Source organism: Trichoplusia ni, chromosome 8, assembly GCF_003590095.1.
Source record: "Trichoplusia ni isolate ovarian cell line Hi5 chromosome 8, tn1, whole genome shotgun sequence".
NCBI lineage: Eukaryota > Metazoa > Arthropoda > Insecta > Lepidoptera > Noctuidae > Trichoplusia > Trichoplusia ni.
Window position 1 is genome coordinate 8768258 of NC_039485.1, and position 21610 is coordinate 8789867.

The 21610-nt window shown below is 38.0% G+C and overlaps 3 protein-coding genes across 3 annotated transcripts; 2 read left to right on the forward strand and 1 right to left on the reverse strand.

The window, feature by feature from the left end:
* The first annotated feature begins 2249 nt into the window (after nucleotides 1–2249).
* Nucleotides 2250–4125, forward strand: LOC113496684. The gene is made up of 3 exons (XM_026875987.1): nucleotides 2250–2441; nucleotides 2866–3132; nucleotides 3876–4125. Exons 1-3 carry the CDS (start codon nucleotides 2337–2339, stop codon nucleotides 3990–3992), a joined length of 489 nt encoding a protein of 162 aa, XP_026731788.1. The 5' UTR covers nucleotides 2250–2336; the 3' UTR covers nucleotides 3993–4125.
* Nucleotides 4126–7751: 3626 nt separating this feature from the next.
* On the forward strand, nucleotides 7752–10141 carry LOC113496500 (protein RTF2 homolog). The gene is made up of 4 exons (XM_026875738.1): nucleotides 7752–7936; nucleotides 8011–8190; nucleotides 8648–8857; nucleotides 9313–10141. Exons 1-4 carry the CDS (start codon nucleotides 7868–7870, stop codon nucleotides 9841–9843), a joined length of 990 nt encoding a protein of 329 aa, XP_026731539.1. The 5' UTR covers nucleotides 7752–7867; the 3' UTR covers nucleotides 9844–10141.
* Nucleotides 10142–12225: 2084 nt separating this feature from the next.
* On the reverse strand, nucleotides 12226–21587 carry LOC113496499 (protein pigeon). Its single transcript, XM_026875737.1, has 14 exons — nucleotides 21331–21587; nucleotides 20689–21111; nucleotides 20328–20467; nucleotides 19409–19540; nucleotides 18020–18190; nucleotides 17423–17603; nucleotides 16914–17218; nucleotides 16494–16670; nucleotides 15875–16075; nucleotides 15269–15433; nucleotides 14768–14982; nucleotides 13466–13680; nucleotides 13034–13246; nucleotides 12226–12648 (listed from the first exon to the last, which is right to left on the reverse strand). Exons 1-14 carry the CDS (start codon nucleotides 21389–21391, stop codon nucleotides 12497–12499), a joined length of 2751 nt encoding a protein of 916 aa, XP_026731538.1. The 5' UTR covers nucleotides 21392–21587; the 3' UTR covers nucleotides 12226–12496.
* Between the last annotated feature and the right edge of the window lie 23 nt (nucleotides 21588–21610).

Here is a 21610-nt window from a genome sequence, read left to right on the forward strand (position 1 = left end):
TTTATGTCAGCAGACGAAAGTTGGTTAAATCAGTTATAATGGTATACATCACACGCCGCATTTACTTGGCGACAGCTCGTAAATGTGGTCTAGAACGACCTACGAGCTGTGAAATAAAAATATTTCCCGAAAGTATTAATAATAGCAGATTTTTAATATCCCAATGCTGGGCTCAGACCTCCAACACAACCTGAAATAATTACCTATTCATTCAGATATTAAACCATCAAGATTTAATTTAATGTAACTATCTTAAGGGAAGGCCACATCTGTAGTTACGTGGGCCACATGTCATATACAATAGTTCAAGTGTGACCGTTGTGTAAGTAACACTGACTTATAGAACTGTGTTGTCTCCGATCCGGATAAACGACGGAGGCAGCGGTGCAGGACCAAGAAGCGTGCTCGTGAGACGGTCCGACAAACGCGAGTAGGCTTGCAGTTTCAAAATCTTCCACCTAAATATGGTCTCAAATACAAAACTTCTTTTTTTAATAGAACGACGCAGAATTTGACGGTATGAATAAAAATACTGTTACACATTTTTACTAAAAATACTTTTACTAATTACATATTTTTATATTTTTTCAATCAGATGAAGTTTTTGCTTTGTCGAAATAACATAAACTATTTAGTTAAAGTGAATTCAATAAATAAATGAAAGCTTGCTTTGTTTCTAACCGACAAATTATTTTATGTTAATTGCCAAGAACTTAAATTCACATTGTCTAAGTAGCTTTTTTACTTCGACAGAGCAGGAAAACATAATTAAAATGTAAGTCAACATTCTCGTTCCCAGTCAAGGATTGATACCATAGTCATTCAGATTGATAAATTAAACATTTAATTTACGAAATACCAAGCTCAGAATTCTGAAACAGAAATTCAAATAGCTTCAACATTTTCCAATATAAAATTCAAGCACAAGAAATGAGGACGGCGAGCCGTATCGCGTCTCGATCAGACAGAAGAAAGTACGTCGGGCCGAGATGATAGCGCGAAGGCTGCGACCGGCCAGACCGGTCGCCGGTCGCGACCCATTGTGGTCATTTTTTGTACCACACCCCGCACCACGCCGTATCGAACCTTCGCCAAAATGCTACACCATTATTTTGAGACAAAACATTTAATTGCTTTATTTCGTAAACACAACTAATTGTAGAAAAATAAGTTAAAGTTAAGACCTCTTTCAGCGTTTTTTAGTGAGTTTTGAGTAAAATGTTAAAAGGCTAAAATGTTTATTAAAATGCTAGTTTTGACTAAGAAGCTACAAGTTCTCATTATACCTCTGCTCTGTAACCTGTAGAGTTCATTATACATTTTATTAAAAACAATACAGATATAACAGTCGAAGAAGCCATTGCAGATTCATAATAGGCATGCACTAAAATTTTAAGACATGCAGTTGTTACTCCAAGCTCCCAAAAAGCCAATAGGGTTACAAAAAAGTAATATAATTAATTGTGCAATCTGTTGTCTTTTAGGGTACTCCCGTACCCGAAGGGAGAAAGCGGAATCCTATCTCTAAGACTTTGACGTCCGTCCGTTTGTCTGATCATCAGTGACCGAACTGTGTATCGCGAACCATAAAATCAAAAATTTTAACAAAATTTTCAACAAAGGTCCCAGAAATAATTAAAATGAAAATCAAGGAAAGCAATGTTTGGCAGGTACTGCCAAAAATAAGTGCCAAAGTAGTAATTTGTTAGTTTTTTAGTTATCATTTTTGCTAAGCCTATTTTTGTACCTACACTTAGTCAGTTTATTGTTTCAATTCCAATAATATTTTTAAGAAGTTTACCTATCTTTTGTTTTCAGTCTGATTGTTTTATTTTATCCTGTGACTAAGAAATAAGCTGGTCAAGCTAGAACTTGAAAAGTAGAGACAAAGGTGTACAATACAAAGCAATTTATATTTGGCCCAGTATTTTAACAGCTCGTACTAGTAGCGCCATCTAATTACTTGATTTGGATTCACATTGTATAGTTGAGTGTGAGAATACCACAGATCCAGAAAAGAGCACAGGTAACACAAACTACGTAACTTTGCAGTTTTTCATTTTGTTTGCCATAAATATATCAATTCACGTAAAGAAATTTATACACATTAATCTATATATTGATTTGTCTCCTTTCCTACAAACGAGGGAAGTTTTTCATGTTATTTCAGCAATCTAATAAATCTATGACAATTTTCCTAAACCATAGACAACAGAACAGTGAGTTTTCTTGACAACTTTTCTCTCTTTGGATCGCACAATGTTTGATCTGTCAAAAAATGTCTTTTTGACGTGATTTGCCGATAAAAATTATTTGGATAGTACAATTTTATAAACATGGGAGGTTCTCAAAGCACTCGAAAAGTAACAGTTGATAATGAAAATGCTATCCAAGTGTCCCAAGAGGCATTAGATCGGATACAAGCTCAGCTTAGTGCAAAAGTAAATATGATGTTACATTACATAATTTAGATCAATGTCATGTCTTGTTAGTGCATAATAAAAGGGTGTTGTTGTTTTAAAAATATTTATTATCCTATGAAGTGTATTTGAAACTTTAGAGTTATATTCAGAAGCGTCCAAATCCATTACTAGCATCAGGATTGTAGGTTAGTTGCTTCGTGTGAAACCCAATGATGTCAACATAAAATATACCCTATCCTCTGCTGTTGAAAAATGATCTTAAATAACTATTCGTTTAATAGCCCTTTAGTGAACCAATGCACCTATTCTTCTTCTTATTTACGGTTTAAAGATTTCAAAAATACCTTATGGAAGGTTAAAGTTTCAAAAAGCAAATTTGTTCTTCTGTTTACGTGGGTTTTCTAACAATTCCAAACTTTAATCCGAAATACGTATATTCCAGCAAGCTGAAAATCCAAAGGCCCAGCCTATACCTCAGTACATAGCTCCTCCGGTGTACGAACAACAGAAACCCCAGCACGAGTACGCAGCCGAGGAGGCGTACTGGGCGCGCCGCATCGAGAGCTTGAAGAGGGCACACGAGAAAATCAACAGCGGGATGCATATGGAATATCAAAAAACAATTAAAGAAGCCAATGATTTGTTCAATACGGTCAAGGATGATAAAGTTGCATCTAAAGTTGCACCCTGCCAAGAGGAAAAAGCTAAGGTGAGCGGTCTTTCTTGTGTTCTCATTGTCAAATACTTTCTGAAAGAGGAATTACTGGACCAATCCAGAGAGCAATCTGTGTCCTCTGTTTTATTAGACAAATGGAAGTATTATTTATAATACAGAACAGTTGTCTCAACTGTCTGCATGATAAATTATTGATGATAAGTAAAAATTGTTTACTCCTCTTGCACCATTCATAAAAGTAATAGTTTGTTTCTACCTACTGGCATGACCAATGGCAATGCAGCCGGAGGTGCTTTGTCTTTTGTACCACATGTTCCTATTTCATCCAAAGACTGTCATTCTAATATTGTTAGTAAACAGAAGATGTCTCGACATCCAAGCAAATTGTATTTTGTCACTTACGCACTTTCCCTTTCTGCACTCAGGCTTCCAATTACTCCATTGTCTCTTTAAAGATTTGCAGACTTCTGAAAGGGAACTCAATGTACCAAGAGTTACTGCCTGCTAGGGTGCTACTACAATGCATAATAAATAGTTTTCATACTGAACTTGTTAAGTTTATGCTTAAGCTCATGTATATCATATATTAGAAATGTGCTCCAAAAAACAAATAAATCTGAGCAATGCCATCTTCTCTGTTAGGTTCTTCCTTAGATTTAGAAAAACGTTATTTTACGAAAAGCTATGAATCATTTTCATGTAAAATGTTAGTTTTACTATTTATTACGCTTGAATGCTAAAAAGACATTAAATATCTCTTTTTTATATACTTTCAGGTTCTCCAGTGCTACAGTACAAATCCTAATAAATCCCTTCTGTGTTCTGTGTTAGTGAATGAATTTAATGACTGTGTATGCAAGAGCCGAGTAGCAGCTGTCACGGCCTCATCTTAACAACGGGAATTGTGTAAATAATCGTTATAGTAAATGTTCGTCGACATCCAAGCAATACTGACTACAGAGGTTGCATTCGGCCGCGGAGTAGATTTAATATTAATGCTGTATCAATAAAACTGTTATTAATTTATATGTTCTTTATTTAAACTTTTCCAATTACTTTTATTTTTGGAGGCGACAATAACTTAATATACTTTGATTTGTTTTGCGTTTTTGCTCACTTGTTCTCAATACTTACACTGCCTGTTTAATTAACAATATTTTTTAATTTGAAATAACATTAGTTGGGGAATATGCCCTTATTCCCCAACTAATGTTATTTGCTTCTGTTCATATTTTTGTTTATATTGTAGTAAACTCAATCATTTAAATTATATGCTACAACTTTTGCTTGTCTATTATCAAGAAAAATCTCCGACCAACATCGCCAAACTCACTAAATATTTCTCTAATCTTGGCAACGTTCATATAAGGAGGAATAGTTGATAAATATATGATTCCCTTCTTCCCAGTCTTCTTCTTTAAAATTTTACCAGAATCTGAACTATTTTGAGAACTATCTTCACAGTCAGACCCATTTTCTGGCACTCGATCCATTTCAACATCTGGCATTTTTTGTATTATTCAATGTGTTTTAATACACAAGAACTCTTTATAATAATTAAAATCTAAGCAATACGAAAACACTATTCGTATCCTTCCATGTGACTTTGACAGATTTCTTTCTAGTATTTTTCTACCAAATTCTACGATGCCACAGATTGTAATTAATAGCGTGTGATGAAAACCGAATAACCGATACTTAATTATTAATATACAAACAAATACAACTGCAACAACTACTTTATTTAAATTTGTCAGTTTTAACTGTAAGTCGATAAAAAGATCAATTGATTGTGTCAGAAAATTGTGTCAGTCGGCGGATATCATAGCCTTACAAGAGACCTGGCTACTTCCCTATGACATACCGATACTGGGCACTGTTGACCAGGAGTTCGCATACACGGGCACGTCAGCAGTGGATATTTCAAACGGTGTTTTGAAAGGAAGACCTTACGGTGGCGTGGCAATACTGTGGCGTAAAAGTGTGTTCAAAGAGGTGACTGTTATCGAGTGCAATAATCCGCGTATCAGTGCAATAAAAGTGTCTATGAAAGACCGCGCATTTCTTGTGTTTAGTGTTTACATGCCGACAAATGGAATAGACAATTTGGAGGAGTTTACGACATGTTTTGGCGAGGTATGTGCGATAGTTGATCATTACGCTATAGAATCTATTTACGTACTAGGAGATTTTAATGCTCATCCGGGAGAACTGTTCGGTAACGAGCTAATTAATTTATGTATGGACCAACAATGGTCCTGTGTGGATATAGATGTGTTAGGAAGTGTATTAAGTAATTATACATTTATAAGCGAGGCTCACGGGTGTGTGAGGTGGCTCGATCACTGTGTTACTAGTCATTCTGCCAAACAAACTATTAAGAATGTATTTATTAATTATGACACGTTTGGTCTGATCATTTGCCCCTAGTCATTGAGTGTGAATTAAGTGCAATTATATGTAAAAATAGTAATTATAATAAAAATATAAAAAATAAAGCTGTTTGGGCTATAGAACTAAAGAACAAATAAAAAGCTATACCAAATTGTGCAATAGTAAACTGAAATTAATAGATTTTCCTGTTGAATTAAGAGAATGTAGTTATGATATTTGTAATTGTAAGGAACATAGAAATTGTCTAGATAAACTATATAAGGATATAATAATAGCATTAACAGACTCAGCCATTAACACTTGTGAAACTAAATCTCACTCGCGTAAGAAAAAACATGTAATAGGATGGAATAAGCATGTATGTGAAGCTCACAGGGAAGCTAGGAGTAAATTTTTATACTGGGTTTCTCAGGATAGGCCACAATCCGGTACTATATATGAAGAAATGTGTGAAAGTCGCAAATTATTTAAAAATAGATTAAAGTGGTGTCACAATAACAAAGAACAGATAAAAATGGAAATTATTTCGGAATGTCGTGCTTCTAAAAACTTTAGTGATTTTTGGAAAGCAACCAACAGTTTAAATCATAAGACTGGCCTTCCAGTGAGCGTGGGAAGTGCGAGTGATAGCAGAGATATAGCTGAACTGTTTAGAGAACATTTTACCACTAAGTCTCCACTGGGTTCTTCGTCTGCAGATCCTGGGTCCACCATGACCGGTGAATTGTATAGGGTGTCTGCTAAACAAGTTCGACAAATTGTGAGTAGCATGTCTAGGGGCAAGTCACCGGGTCATGATGGACTCAGTATCGAGCATCTAAAATACGCTGGTGTTCATTTACCGCGTGTGCTGGCAATGTTCTTTACCTTATGTCTGAATCACTCGTACTTGCCTATAGACCTTATGAAAACCATCGTAGTACCAATAGTTAAAAATAAAACTGGAGATTTGTCTGATAAGAACAATTACCGACCGATTTCCTTGGCTACAATTGTGGCCAAGGTGTTGGACAGTGTGCTCGACTCAGAACTTGATAAAAATATTAATATTCATGATGCTCAGTTTGGTTTTCGCGCGGGACTTTCCACTGAAAGCGCAATTCTGAGTCTGAAGCACACTGTCCAATACTACACGGAAAGAAGTACACCTGTGTATGCATGCTTTCTTGACCTCTCCAAGGCATTTGACCTTGTGTCGTATGACTTGTTATGGGAGAAACTCAAGAAAACCCGCGTGCCTACACAGGTACAACGGATTTTTCATTTCTGGTACCAAAACCAGAATAATTATGTAAGGTGGGCAAATGCCTTCTCGGACACGTACAGGTTGGAGTGCGGGGTGAGACAAGGTGGTTTGAGTTCTCCTAGGCTCTTCAACTTGTACGTGAATGAGCTTATAGTTGGGCTCAGCAGCACACGAGTGGGATGCTGGATTGACAACATTTGTATGAACAACTTTAGTTACGCAGACGACATGGTGCTGCTGACCCCAACTGTAAGTGCAATGAGGCAGTTGCTTGCAATATGTGAAACATATAGCATTCAGCATGGATTGATGTACAATGCTAAGAAGAGCGAGTACATGGTTTTCAAGGCCCCCGGTAAATGTACATTGAATGTGCCCGCAATAAAGCTAAATGGCATTGAACTAAAGCGGGTAGAAAAGTTTAAATATCTTGGACATTACGTTACAGAGGACCTTGAGGACCAGGTTGACATAGAACGGGAACGTAGGGCATTGGCGGTTAGAAGTAATATGCTGGCCCGCAGGTTTGTGCGTTGTAGTAAACAAGTTAAAGTCACTCTATTTAAAGCCTACTGTCAGACTTTCTACACGTGCAGCCTGTGGTTCAGATATACGCAGAGGACGCTCAATGCCTTACGTGTCCAATATAACAACGGGTTTAGGATGTTGTTGGGGTTGCCCCGTTTTTGCAGTGCCTCCGGTATGTTTGCGGAAGCCAGGGTAGACGGCTTCCACGCGGTAATACGCAAGCGGCTCGTATCACTACTGAGCAGGGTCAGGAGCAGCACCAACAGCATCCTGCAGGTTATTGCGGAAAAGCAGGACTCAGACATCCTGAAAGCATTTATACGCGCACAAATTTTACTATAAATCTTATTATTTTGTAATTATGTATGGACATTGTTCTGAAATAAAGATTATTATTATTATTATTATTATTAACTTTACCGAGAATGCCAACTTTTTCTATAGACAATAATAACATTGGCTATTGATGGAATGGATGGAGTCGAAAAGATACTTTGACAGTGACAATTAGTCACTTTTGCCTAAACAGTGTTTGTCCACGAAACTATTGAAATACTTTCATTTTTGTTGTAACATAATATATTCTAGTATAAAGAAATCATGGGTTGCGATGGAGGTACTATACCGCGTCGAGATGAGCTCGTCCGGATGAAGAAAAAGCCAGAACAGGTAAGTTTAATTCTGCTTACTTAGGTTGATAAAAATAGTTGTTTTTCTGAGTTTGATTTTTTCTTTTCTTGTAGAAAGATAAAGATGCGGAAAGATCATTTAAGTGGAGAAACTGTGCGTTATCCCAGCAACCACTCCAGACTCCAGTTGTTGCTTGTGGCCTAGGCAGGCTGTACAGTAAGAGCTCTGTCATTGAAGCATTACTGGACAAGGAAACTAAACCAGAGTCCATCAACCACATCAAGAACCTTAAGGTATGGTAAATTATTTGTTAATCAAGCATGCTACCGTTTTATTACTTCTCATGACTCTTTGGAGTAGTAAATATCAGCATCAAAGTGACTTTGTCCACCTTCTGGACCAACAACGAGGTCATTTGCCATTAATCAGGAGCCTTTACAGGCACCAATTCCGATTGTTTACAAAGTAAAATCTCACCATCAAACTTATGAAATAGTAAGTTTACTTTGCAGAGGTTCTTTCATAGATATTTTTTGTTATTCTCTTGTAATAACAGCCGGGACTCACAATTTAACATACCTTCCGAAACATGGAGGAACTCGTGTCAAAGATGGTCACCCATCTACAACCCGACTGCATTGATTCACTTATGCAGTTACAGCTTTGCCACAAGCTCCTCTTGTATTTTATGCAATTAATATGTCAACCACATGCCAAAATATAGTAAAAAATTATTTAATATCATTACAGGATATCAAAGATCTGAATCTGGTGAAGAACCCTGCATACACAGCAGCTGACCACACTGAAGGTGCAGTTGGTGAGGGTAACGCCCCCTACATCTGCCCCATCAGTGGCTTGGAGATGTCCGGCAAGTTCCGTTTTGTCTTCCTCTGGAGCTGTGGCTGTGTCCTCGCAGAAAGGGCACTTAAAGAAGTCAAGCAGAATCTGTGCCACATGGTAAGCATGTGATAAGAACTTAAAACATATATTTGATTACTGACAACTTTTATTTCTCATGTCATACGACTAAGTAATGACAATCTATCAACCATAAAACATGATGGAAGTGTTTTTGGTTTTATAACCCTCATTGTATTCTATACACAAGCTACAAAGTAACCCTCAGATGAAATAGTTCATCGAATAAATAAAAGTAGGACTTTCAATCTTGCCTCACTTCACTATCTAATTACATTATCATTGATCTTTAACTCCCATAAAACTGATTTATAATTGTCTGAGGTCATGATTGTTGCAACTAAGTTTTATGTAGGTTGATAATGTATCCAAGAAATAGATTACTATGCCAGTGTAGATAATTTCATTCAAATTTCTTTCTTCTAATGATAAAGCAGAAATGAGGTTAATTTTTAAATGATTGATTAACACATACTCATATCTCTTGCCTCCAGTGCCAGCAGCCATTCACTGATAATGATGTTGTCATACTCAATGGAACTGATGAGGACATTGAAAAACTCAAGGAAAAGATGGCCCTGCGTGTTGCCAGTAGGAAAAGCAGTAAGAAATCGAAAGCAGAGAAAACAGAAAAATCAGAAATCAAAATAGAGCCAGCCACACCATCATCATCAACACAAAATGGAACAGAAGGAGTTGAAGTTAAAGTTGAAAATGAAGTGAAAGAGGAACCACAAGCTGGGCCGAGTTCCAGCCAAGCTGTCAAGAAAGAAATTGAGACTATCCCACTGTCATTACCAAAGTACAACCCCAATAAACAGGCGCGGGGTCATTTCGGATCGACGAAACGCGCCAACCCCACTGAACTGGCTCAGGACCCGTCGTACAAGAAGACTAAAAAAGACTACAGTGTAGCTAAGGACCCACAGACCAGTGAAGTCTACAAGTCACTGTTCACATCACATCAAACTGACAAGAGTCAAAAGAGAGCTCACTGGGTCACTTATAATCCATTCTACAATTAAGTTAGCATAAGTAATTTAATGTCGTGATGGTTTTCTGATTTTCTATCGTATTTATAAGTGCAATGGTGCACATTCCCAACCAGAATAAGCAAGTTAAAATCTGACTTTATCCTTTGAGAAAGACAACCATTTTATGACTGTACAATATGTACTTTCGTAATTAGAGACGCTAATAATAAAGAGAGAACTTTGATTCAAAATACTAGAATTTTGACTCCAAGCCCCTGTGAGCAAAAAGCATGAGTGATGATGAGATTCTTCCGATATTTGAAAAGTTTTTTTATTTATAATTTAAAATAATTATTAAAATTAGTTTAATAATAAATGAAATACATCGTCGTTATTTTACTTGTTTTATTTGTAGACTTATTATATAATAATATTGCACTAGGATTGCACATTCATGAGACCAATAATTCACAATTAAACTTTTGTGCTTTCACTTTGGTTATGAGAGAAAATACTTATAATACTAATACAAGCTAATACTATTAAAGTAAATGGAATGTAGATTTGAAATATCACTCAACAATCTTTGAATACTGCGAGAAGTATTCAAAGTTACTTACTTTGGCATACATCGCAGTAATTTTGGAATAAGTACTAAGTGCCTTAAATTTATCTGGTTTTATAAAAGTTCTTGTAAATGTTATCCCACCAAAAACATTAAATGTAAAAAAATGCCAAGTCTCTCGATGCAGTCTTTCCATCGTAAAAAGTTTTGAGATCTCATAGAAGCCAAGTCCTATTCAAAATATTTTGTAGTTATAAATCAACATTTAGTAATTGTATCAATAGTTTTCTTTATATTATAATTATAGTGACTTGGCAATGAGCACAAGAAGAAACAAATAAAACGGCATATTTGTAGGACTTGAAAGTTACACACACCGCATGCGTAAACATTAATATCACAAAATTAATTTTCTTTTGGTTTATCCGTGTCGTCCCAACCGAATTTCGGCAACGGCAGTCAGTCTTAGTGTACTCTCGATTCATTTACTTTCATAAAGCGATGGCCCGTAAGGTATTCTTAATTATTGTATTGGAGCATGTAGTCGGTAGTGACCATCATGATTCACACATAACAAATAATCTGATCACTGGTCTCGTCAGTAACATTTGCACATAATTCCAGGCATCAAGCAGCTTTTAATTTGTGCTCATTGCCAAGTCACTATAATTATAATATAAAGAAAACTATTGATACAATTACTAAATGTTGATTTATAACTACAAAATATTTTGAATAGGACTTGGCTTCTATGAGATCTCAAAACTTTTTACGATGGAAAGACTGCATCGAGAGACTTGGCATTTTTTTACATTTAATGTTTTTGGTGGGATCTCATTTATTTTTTGTAAGTGTATTTCTTTCTTTTTTTTTAGGTGTCATAATTTCTAGGACTTCAGCTACTGCTTTGCTTAGAACCCATTCTCTATCTCTATCTCTTTTGTTTCTTCTCTGAGACTTCGTTACTTCTAATGTAAACAAGCTTAAACTTATATATATATGCATATATATATCTACTAACTTACAAACTATAGCTAAACTAAACTAAATAACACGTAAAGTTCTCCGAATATCAATTATCACTACAATATTTTTTAGTTTCGAAATGGTTTTTCATAGACAGGTGGCGCTATCACATGAAAATTATCGAATTATTCTGAAGTACTACTTAGACTGCGCTTTGTAACGAAACCATAGCGCGATTCAGACACGTACAACGCCATCTATCGAGCGCGCATACAATATTTATCGCAATACAATGGAGTTTTAGCTTTATTAATTTAATGAATTATGAATTTTATGTATTAATTTGTATTAATGATAGTCTGTGTATTACATTTATATTATTCTTTTCTATTCTATGTATGTATTCATCCAATTGAATAGGTACTTAAACAACGAACAAAGTTAACAATGCAGTCAAAATCCATACATAATGTTCTTGCCAAACCGCAAATATAAAATTGTTTTCTATGGCATATTATTTTTTAATGTTTTTATAATTTTTCCTTTATATGTGGCTAAGGACCTATCTTGGTGCAAAATTTGAAGTTTCTAAGTCTGCTAGAAGTACCTTAGATTTTTGATGATCTGTCAGTGAGTCAGTGAGTCAGTGAGTCAGTGAGTGACAAAATGGTGTAACTTTGATCGACCGTAACTCCTAAACCATTAATTCAATTGGCATGTAATTTCGAACTTAAGCTTGTTCTAATGCCTACTATTATTCCCCGAAAAGCTAAACTCCTAGCTTTGTCCACGTCGAAGATACAGGGGGGGGCGAAACAGCCGCGAATCGCTTCGAGAAAAGATGGTACGGCCGTGCCCGTTTTGCTCGAGACTTGGCAGGGGCACTGCCGTGCCCTCAGATGATTTAAGGTTTTACCATTTCTTTGGTAAATGCCGCGTTTTTCAATCTATTTAAAACATTACTAAAATTGATCATAATTGGTAAGTACAGCTACAGAAAAGCCTTTCATATAATTATAACATTAATTTTATATTAACTTAGTTTAAGAAAAACATTAGGATCGATTTAAAAAAAGCCGCTAAAGTACACAGACTATTAACTTACTAAATTGTCTTTGGCAGTTACTTGACTAAAACTCGACTAAAAAGTATTTACTTGTCTAAAAATGTTTACTAAGTTGCGGCATCCTGTTGTACCGACGCTAATGTTGCCTCTATTATGAGGTTGAAGTCCAACTCGTTGAGACTCGCCTTCGCCGTGAGCAAGTCGAGGAAAGTGTCCAGTGGAGAGAGCCGTTCACCTGATGGTAGCGCTGATATGCCCGCTGGAAAATTAACGGTAAAAATATAGAAGGTCGCTAAATTATAGATGATGTTTTTTATAGGTTTTCTGACCAATCTAAGTTGGCTTTTTGGGTTTTGTGTGACGGGGAATTAGTTATTAATTCGACATATTGAAATATATATTGTACCTATCACCGTTTTGCCTGTTTGCGACGCATATTCCTCCCTTAATGTTTCAATTTGATACAATTTGTCGGCACTGTGTATGTGCCCTAATCACCCAATAAAACGTTATTTTTTTTTTTCATATAAAGCTTTAAATGAATGAACCACAATCTAAGTCACCGTTCGATACCGAGACAGTAAAGTTTCGTGCAACTTGCTATTACAGATCTGAAAGCGTAGGAAATGAAGGTGTATATTGACCGGTGTCGGTGAGCGAGGCGGTGTTGGGCCTGTCCTGGCGCGGGCGGCGCGCGGCGCGGCCGGACAGCAGCGCGTGCGCGTGGTCCCGCGCGCGCAGCACGAGCGCGGCGCGCTGCCCCCAGCCCGCCAGCACGCGCCGCGCGCGGCCCTCGCCCACCAGCTGGATCAGCCGCAGCTTGTTGTTCACCGTGCTCTTGTTGTCGTCGTCTTTGTCTGACACAATGTAAACAAACAATACTTAGGTTACACCATACCCAGATAATGCGACGTCACGATAAGTGCCGTCTAGTCCTACGACTTCAACGAGGAAAACACGCATTTTTAACAAAAGCAAAACCTTTTAGTATTTAGCGTTTCAGAGAATTGACTCAAAAGTTGCAGACAAAACATGTCAATAAAACCGACATAAACTATGGTCATTTGCAAACTTACATGCAATAATAGCTTTCATAACATCGATCTGCAACTCGAACACGTTCCGGTGTACGTACTGTACGAACGAGTGGAACGGCAGCGTGCGGTACCCGAGGTAAGTGAAGAACGAGCTGAACCCCTGCGGCAGCGGGAACGCGATGGAGTCCGTCGCCAAGTAATACTGCTCCAGAACTTTAAACACTATGTACGCGTGCGTAGGGTCCATTTCATCGCTAGAAAAAATACATGATTAATAAATAGTTGCTCAATGATAAATTGGCCCAAAGTTTTCTTTCCATCCAATTTTTAAGATCGTTTTTCGCATTGTAAAATGAGCATTTTTGTACTTTTTATGAAGATCAATACTCTACACGTAAAGTAACATATACGGCCTTATTGAGGACCATCCGTGAATTGGATGAAATGAAAAGGAGCAAACGCCCAAAATAAACAAACAGTAATTTACAAAATGTCCTCCTCCAATATGAGAAGTAAATTCTTATGTTCTTAGTCTAAAATATGAAATAAAACATAAAGACAAAGTTTAGTTTAGACAAACCTTAGCCTTACCCATGATGGATGTATCTGTATAACATGGATTAAGACTTGAAGTACGGCCAATGTAACTTGGCGCTTCGGAATCAAGATAAAAGTTTGTTAGAGCGAGATCAAAGAATACAAGCTAGTTGTGTAAAATAGAGACGGCGATATTATGTAGTTCTTTCCCGACGTACCAAGTTAAAATGACCGTCTACCCTTAGAGACATTTTCACTACGACATCCATGAGTTTAGATAAATTAATACAAATGGGATGTCCAAACATTAGACATTTTTTTTAGGTAAGCTTTTTATCCGACAGAAACCAACAAATCTAGCTACCTCATGACAACATAGAATGTTACTACAATATCAGCTCAGAACACTGCAAAAAAAAACCCAAAACAGAAAAAAAACACAACATTAACCAAATCCAAAAAATAAAAAAGGGAACCAAACGAAACGCTACAAAACGCAAAACAAGGACCAGACACACTAACAACCAAAAAACGGACTAGCAAGATTGACTTAACATGAGCTTATAAGCTGGCCTGATATAATTGAATCCAAATTTATAGTGCTATTTCTTAGTTTCTTATAATTTTTGGTCATATATCTTTCATGTCTGACTATGTCAAATTTTGGTTCTCCTTTTAGGTGTAGCCATGAATACGAAAAAGGTTGTGTTCAATTGTCAATATCAAGCCTAGCGCTTATAAGTTCATGTTAACCCTCGCAGAGTTAACAGCCAGTAGGCGTGTAGTAGTGCGTGTGCGGCATACATGAAGGTGAAGCCGCGCTGCTGGTTGTGCTGCGGCGAGGCGGCCAGCGCGCGCGTGAGGGCGCGGCACAGCGCGCGCGCCGCCTCCAGCTGCGCGGCCGCCCAGCGCGTGCTCACCGCGTGCACGCCGCTCTCCAGCCCCGCGCCCCCCGCGCCCGCGCCCCCGCCCCCGCCCCCGCCCTCGCGCATCAGGTGCACGCTCACCTCGCGGAGATTCTGATTACCCACCATCAACCAAGGTCCATGTTATGATTTTTAAATGTCGCTAGCTCCATATAGGCCCTTCCTAGGCTATTTTTTTATCTGGCTTATGGTTGAATTAGGGTTAAAGTTATTATATTAATTTCGGGTCATGCAAACATCAAAATTCGAAGATCGAAATGAGCGGAAAATATCTTTTTTCTAAATTTTATTTATTTCCTTTTAAAATATAAATAAGTTTCGTATCATGAAGTATTAGTAGGGAGTGAAGCATTAAAGTGGTATATTAAAGTCATCATACCGCGGCGATGATATGTTCCTGCTTGCTGGCGGTGCAGACGTCGAGCTCGAAGAAGGGCAGCAGGTCCTGGTGCGCGCCGATGGAGGAGCGGCGCGGCGGCGCGGACACGCTGGGGGCCGCGCCGCCCGGGGACAGCGGCGTGCTGCAGCGGGACAGGGCCTCCGGCTGCGCAGGGAGAGGGCATGGTGGGGAGAAATGGGAGGATACTTTCAAAAAAGCGAATTGACGGCATCATGGCTAAATCAAGATGGAGGCTACCATATTAATACCTATATCAAACTTATTGGAATCATTTTACGTGCTATTATTTTTCAGTAATATATGATTCTAATGATCTTGACTTTATTGTAATTTAATAGGCTCATGAAAACGCTAAGTAGCAACGAGAAATAATGCTGAAATGACACCTCACCGATTTTTTGTTAAAAAAGGGGGTTCCACAAACATTCAAAAAAGACACCCAGACTCAAGAAATTCTTTCTGGATCACACACAGCGTGTCCTACGCGGGGCTCGAACCTGCGATAAGTCTTCTATAGTGGGTTTAGCGTGGTGACCTGAACCACTCGGGTACACGTACAGTCAATACCTATCTGTGTTGACGTACCTGGTAGCAGTGCAGGCTGACGCGCAGCTTGTCGATGACGGCCTGCGGCTGCAGTCGCGGCTGCGGCGCGTCGTTGAGCGCGGCCCACAGGCGCGTCCACACGTCCTCCGCGAACTGGCACACGCGTTGTCGCGGGGCCAGGACTACTACCGAACTGTTCCACAGCTTCTCCTGGCTTACTGACACGCACATGTCGCGGACCTAACACGAAATCATACTAGTTGGAGAACTGTTCTAAATACAGGGAAAACAGAATTTATTTTGTTCACGAGTTGATTTAGATCCGAAAAGTAGATTAGGTAGTAGAACTAACATCCTTTAGTGGACACGAGACAGGGACACCGACAGTTGTCTACTATTAGACAGATTTTTTTCGAAAATTTTACTATCTATTTTAAGGCATTGTAGTAAAGTGGTGTGTAAGTTACGTTGCGATGAAAACCGTTTATTCGGCAATTAAATTTTGACTATTTGAAAGAAAATGGGGGAGGGCTTTACACAGATGTGGAAACCCACACAGGCTTTATAAACTAAATTGCCTCAAAATTACTAAAAGATAAGAGGAATACATATGAGCTTTAAAATACTTAATAATTTAGAGCATCTTTAAAAGGCCCACCTTAACATCAGCAAACTTCAGATGCTGTGTAAACGGCAGCATCTTCATGAGGTTGAGCGCGGACGAGGGCAGCGACCGGCGCGTGACCGCGTACGTCGTACTGATGAGGTACTCCTGCATCACGCGCTGGAACGAGCCGAACCCGTCGCGCTGGTTCAGGCACATCCACGATATCAGCTGGAATGGAATGGCTGTTAGCAATAGGAATGGGATGTTGAAAAGCTACTAGAGTCAGGGAAGGATTTGATAACTATGTAGGCCTTTCCCCTAGATTGCCACCCCCTATTTTTTTCTGGATGGTAAGTAACATTAAATTTGTTTAAAAAAAATCTGGCGAGTATTTTTTCATTTTCATTTACGGACAAAACAACAGCAGGAATAACATTTCTAAATAAAAAAAGAATCTGTACATTGACTCACCTCCTCAGCCAAATCCATATTCCCATCATGCTGTATCAAGTAATGCAGTATAGCCAATTTATTTTCGACGGCGGTATTACTTTTGAAGGTGGCCGTCAGGTCCTTGTCAGCTACATTCATAGTCACGACGTCCAGAGTATTCAGGTCTACCATAGCGTGGGCCCCCCACCCCAGTATGGGAGCTAGACTGGGGCCACTCTCCGACTCGTCCATCGGTATCACGATGTGGCAACACGGCTCGTGGTATAAGCTGATGTCTATCAGCTGGGTGTAAAGCATCGGAATGTTTACTAGAAGGTGATTGTCTGAAAATAAATGTCCGATTGTAATACAAACTATATCTTCGACAAAAGGTGCGTATCCTCAATTACTTTTATATGTCCATGTTCGGTCCGAACTTTAACGAAGCCGTGCGTTTTAGGAACCCTGCGCTTGATATTTTATTTTATACAAAATCATAAGAGAGGCATTCGAATTGTGAACAACGTGTATGATGGAACCATTCTCACCCGCGTAGAGAGTGTACGAAGGCCGCAGTGACTTAGCCAAAGACCAGGGCAGGTCCGGTACCACGCTGTGGACGACACACCCGTGCTGCAGCAGCGTTATGGAGTACGCGAAGTTCACGCCCGAGTCCTTCAGGTCGGCGCTGTCCTCCATCACCAAGGATGTGGTGGAATCATCTAGAGGCTAGATAGGACAAGTAAAGCAAGATGCTGGACTAGAAACAGTTTTGTAGCGTTCCCTGAGTATTTGGAAATCGGTAAATTCGGGGCGAAATAGGATGCAGACTTTTTTTACCATATTTAGAGTTTAGAGTTTTTCGTTATTTCACTTCTAAATCGTTTATGCTGTATGTAAACAGGCTTAAGATTAATCATGGTTTAAAAACAGTACCCCAGTATTTAATGCGACAGAATACCTACTACAATACACAAAATCTAAATCTAAATTAAGTTTTTAATTAAATGTCTTTATACAATACTATGGTATTGATGTACATTTACTTAAACTGGACTCAAAATTGCCTAATAAATCGACTTAAACCTATCAGTAATCAACCGCATTGGAGTGGAGGGGATCATTTACATATGTTTTACACTTACTTTGTACAAATAATGATGGCATATACAGAGCACTCCGCGCTGGTCGCACACGATCTGCAGGTCGAGGCTGCAGTCGTGCACGCGCAGCGGGATGGGGTCGTCCTCGTAGGCGCCGCACGCCGCGCCCTCGCCAGAGCTCGACACGTGAGGCAGGCTCAGGGGAATATTCAGCTGGTAGGGACAAATACAACCGTAGTACCACATGTTACCGATACCTTTTTTTCTGGAGATGTGCCGCTACTTGTTAACGAAAAACTAAAGATAAAGGTTTAAGAAGGAGTATAAGATGTGGTATAAAGTTAAGATGTTTTCAGTGATCAAGGATAAGATGATGAAAATATTAAAGACTTATTTAGGTGGCATACACCCTGAAGAAACCTGGTTAGATGTTGACGTACGGTCCAGTAGTAGTAGTATATCTTCCCTATTTCAGGTTTATATGGAATAACATCATAACTACTATTCAATGTGGCTATTCTTTTCGTTACGGTAACAGATTATTGCATCTTCTATTTCATATTCCGCAACAAAATTATTCATGGCACTAGTGCACTACTAATTCGTCTGGAATACACGATTATTACCATACCGGACTAAAGCAAGACGGTGTAAAACACCGTCACTCGTCACAGTCAGGCCGTTTTGGACATCATTATCTATAACTAATAACAATAGTTTAATTTATTTCCGTTAATTACCGTTGGCATTCATTCAGACTTGTTCATTCTCGGTTATTTCGTATGACGGGAGTTTAATCTAAAAATAGCACTTTCTAAAAAGAAAAAGTCATCATCGGGTAACACAATCATGAATGTGTACTAGACGAATTTAGATCAGTTTGCGAGATTCCACTAAAAATATAAGTAGGTATAGCGATATGCGTGGTGGAACATGTAGGCGCAATAATGCACGTTTTCTTTCTATGAGTAATCTCGTAGCGAGGCTAGCCGGTAAATAGATATCACTTTTGTGTATTTTATTACGATTGCATACAGGAATTGAGAATCTAACATAATGCTACAATTTACATTGCATCATTTATTTATTGGATACTGCCCTATAAATCAAATCCGATGAAAACCTGCAAGGGAAGCTGTCATAGTAAATTAAGTTATATATTTAATATGATTTATACCTTTAGAACGGATTTAAACTTGGCACAAATGCATACAATAAATAATGACCTAGTCATGTTATTAAAATAGTAACGGAAACTTATTGATAACAACCGAAAAAACAGGTGGGAGCTCATTCCTAAACTGTTTCAAAGTGCTGGAACCTCTGCCAAGGGTTTCAACGGTAAATTCATCAAAACGTAGGTTATTCGTATCTACAGATTGAATACCTATTGATCGAAGTCGTGTGATTTACCTAGTTTCAGATACTTACAACAGTTTCGTGGGGAAGGTCGGCGTGAAACTGAAAAGCGGACAGCGTTGGAGTCATTTCCGTCGGCGATTTCACCTCCTCGCCTTCAGCAAAACTCTGCGTCGGTTGACGGTAGTGAATGTAATATAAAACCTACAAGAAATACATACAGATTAACCTTGACTTCATATTAACAATAACTTATTAATTACATCGTATTTTTTACATCAAAACCATTAAAATTAAGTATTAAGTACTTAATTTTAATGATTTTACAAAACGTCATTTGTATTTTTATAATCTGCTAATTACTTGTTGTAATTAATTTTGTAAGAATAATTATTTCGCTTCACCTACTTTCCGTTTGGTTTACATGTCGCAATTACTTGACCCCAATCTTGGATTTCGTAACATGACAACAAATCTAATTTTACCACACATCAAATTATTTTTTGCATACCGCATCAAACGGTCTAGGCTCAAAAGTAAGAATAGCATTAAAACAGTTAACTGTATTTAAATTTGATACCTTTTCACAAAAAGCGATCGGTATTTTCAATGGACATCAGGAAGTCGCGATAGCTTTGTGGTTTGCGGTGGTCGGTCGATATGATTAGGGAAGACGCCGCGAGTTCGAATCCGATTAACGGATATTAGTTTTGTCAGTTGACAAATTTTCACACGAAAGTTTTACAGTGAAGTGTGGTTGAATATCTTTAGAAATATATGAAAAAATCAGCTGGCTCAGTAAATAAAATATTCTTAAATAAAAAGGTACATAAATTTGTGAATATTGCTATGTTTAAATAGAAACACATGATCTGTTGAATGCAATAAAATATATGCTGGAAGAGCAACAGATTTAAGCCCACTCCTAAAAAGTATTTTACAACAAAGTAAGCCTACACTATATGGCTAATATTATTTTAATTCTATTTACCTGATTTACACAATCCCACTGTACCCATGAGAATACTTTAACAATTTTTTCTGGTTCTGGGTAGATACCATCAAAACCCCACTTGTCAGTGCCATCATCACACTCATTCAGAAACATTGGGGTGCGGTATATTTTGATACCTGTAGACAAAGACAATGTTATGGCCCAGCCTTATAATGGACTACTGCCTTGGCAGACAGTTGATACAAGTAAAATATTATTATGTTCTTCTTAAACAGATAAGACCTGAAGATTGGAAGCAAACCGAAAACAAGTTAGGCAAAAAACATAATAATTACATGTGTAAAAGAATCATATCATAGTCTGATGATTCCAAAGATTAAATCTGTTATTTACTTACACTCCAAATGTTTAAATAGTAGGAATCGGTCATTCCTGATTCCTGGGCTGTATTTAGTACTTTTTCCATACACATATTGGACCATAATCTGTTTAGTAGAGGGCTCTTCAACTGCAGCAGGAGTCCTGTCATTGTCAGGTAGCAGACAAATTAAATAGGGACAATATAATGACTCTTTTACTGTACTTTCTTCAGTCGGAAGCTTCTTAACAACATAAACCATCAAAGTATGAGTAGCATTCACTGAAGCTTGTATTATATTCAGTTTTTCGTCAAACGTATGGAGAGTAATCAAGGACTTATTTTTATTCATATAAACTCCTATGTTTAGGACCTCCTTGCTGTCAGTCTCTGACACCCAGCTCAGAAGCTGTGACCCATCTTGTTCCTGTCCTAGAAGACGCCATTCGCGAGCTGTTACCTCTGGAAATTTAAATTGAATTGTCCAATAATACTCTCTTCTCGGTGAATTTATAATTATTGCATTTTTACTGCGTAATACGTTTCACGCGATGTTTGAATTAAAACAAAATCGAAATATTTCATATACAGGGATTAAAAATAGACCTTTTTGTCAACCTACACTATTATTAATTACTGTTATTGCAACATATTTCTCTAAAACATTAGAAATGTTGTTACCTTCTTGGCCCTGCGCTTGTAGTATGCCGCATAACTTTACTGCTATATTTTGCACTGCCATTATGTTATTATGGCCTATAATCACTCCAAATTCACCTGCAGTTCACCCAATCCATAAATATGTCACTGTATCGCCACGTTATCAATACCGAAATAGCGCACCTTTATTGACTTTTCTCGCTCAATTTTCTATCAGCTGGCGCCCAGCTGAGAGACAACCTGAATATAGCTAATAAAATAATTACCAACAGTGAAGACAAACAAATTGTTTCTTAATGTG